General features: G+C 38.1%; 1 protein-coding gene across 1 annotated transcript in view; it reads left to right on the forward strand.

The window, feature by feature from the left end:
- FAM171A1 (family with sequence similarity 171, member A1) overlaps positions 1–1,038 on the forward strand; it is a 73,923-nt gene that overhangs the window by 7,999 nt on the left and 64,886 nt on the right. Inside the window, exon 2 of the mRNA XM_011968111.1 lies at positions 353–445. Within this exon, the coding sequence (XP_011823501.1) occupies positions 403–445 (43 nt within the window). The 5' untranslated portion in view covers positions 353–402. The remainder of the gene's footprint in view (positions 1–352; positions 446–1,038) is intronic.

Below are 1,038 nucleotides of genomic sequence, written 5' to 3' on the forward strand. Positions count from 1 at the left end.
GAGGCAGGAGAATCACTTGAACCCGGGAGGCGGAGGTTAGAGTGAGCTGAGATCGCGCCACTGCATTCCAGCCTGGGCGACAGAGCGAGACTCTGTCTCGGAAAAAAGGAAAAAAAAAAGAAAACTTCTAACAAATGAAAAAAGTTGACCATTATAGGGCAAGTAATTGTTATATGAGACATTGCAATACACTTGTAGCATTTTGAAGATCTGTTGCTAATCTAATTAAAAATTAATCTTATTAATTGATTTGAAATCAGAAAATACAAAAACTGCAAAGTATCCCAAAAATTAGAGTGGGCACTTAAAAGTAAATATAAAATCCCCTTCTATCCATTTATTTTTCCTGCAGTATTTTCTTCTCTGAGCCTTGGCCTGCTTCCAGAACGCTCTGCCACTCTAATGGTATATGAAGATGTCGTCCAGATAGTATCAGGATTCCAAGGTATGTTTAATATTTTTTCAGTTTTTATTGTTATTTTTGATGGATGCATTATTGTATATGTTTATGGTGTACAGTGTGATGTGATGTCTGTATACAAGGTGGATTGATTAAATCAAGCACATTAACCCATCTATCACCCCACTTACCTAACATTTTTTATAGTGAGACATTTGAAATTTACTCTTTTCATTATTTTTGGTATGTTTAATAATTAAAAAGAGAAACAACAGTCAGTTTTGGGCCACCTACTAAAATATTACGGCTCATGCCTGTCATCCCAGCACTTTGGGAAGCCGAGGTGGGTGGATCATTTGAGGTCAGGCATTGGAGACCAACCTGGCCAACATGATGAAACACCATCTCTACTGAAAATACAAAAAAAAAAGCAACAACAACAAACTTAGCCAGGCATGCTGGCACATGCCTGTATTCCCAGCTACTTTGGAGGCTGAGGCAGGAGAATCACTTAAACCTTGGAGGGGGAGGTTGCAGTAATCCAAGATCACGCCACTGCACTCCAGCCTGGGTGACAGAGTGAGACTTCATCTCAAAAAAAAAAAAAAATTATCATATGGAATTCACTTATTAATTAA

This window comes from Mandrillus leucophaeus, unplaced genomic scaffold, assembly GCF_000951045.1.
Source record: "Mandrillus leucophaeus isolate KB7577 unplaced genomic scaffold, Mleu.le_1.0 Scaffold83, whole genome shotgun sequence".
NCBI classification, from domain to species: Eukaryota; Metazoa; Chordata; class Mammalia; order Primates; family Cercopithecidae; genus Mandrillus; species Mandrillus leucophaeus.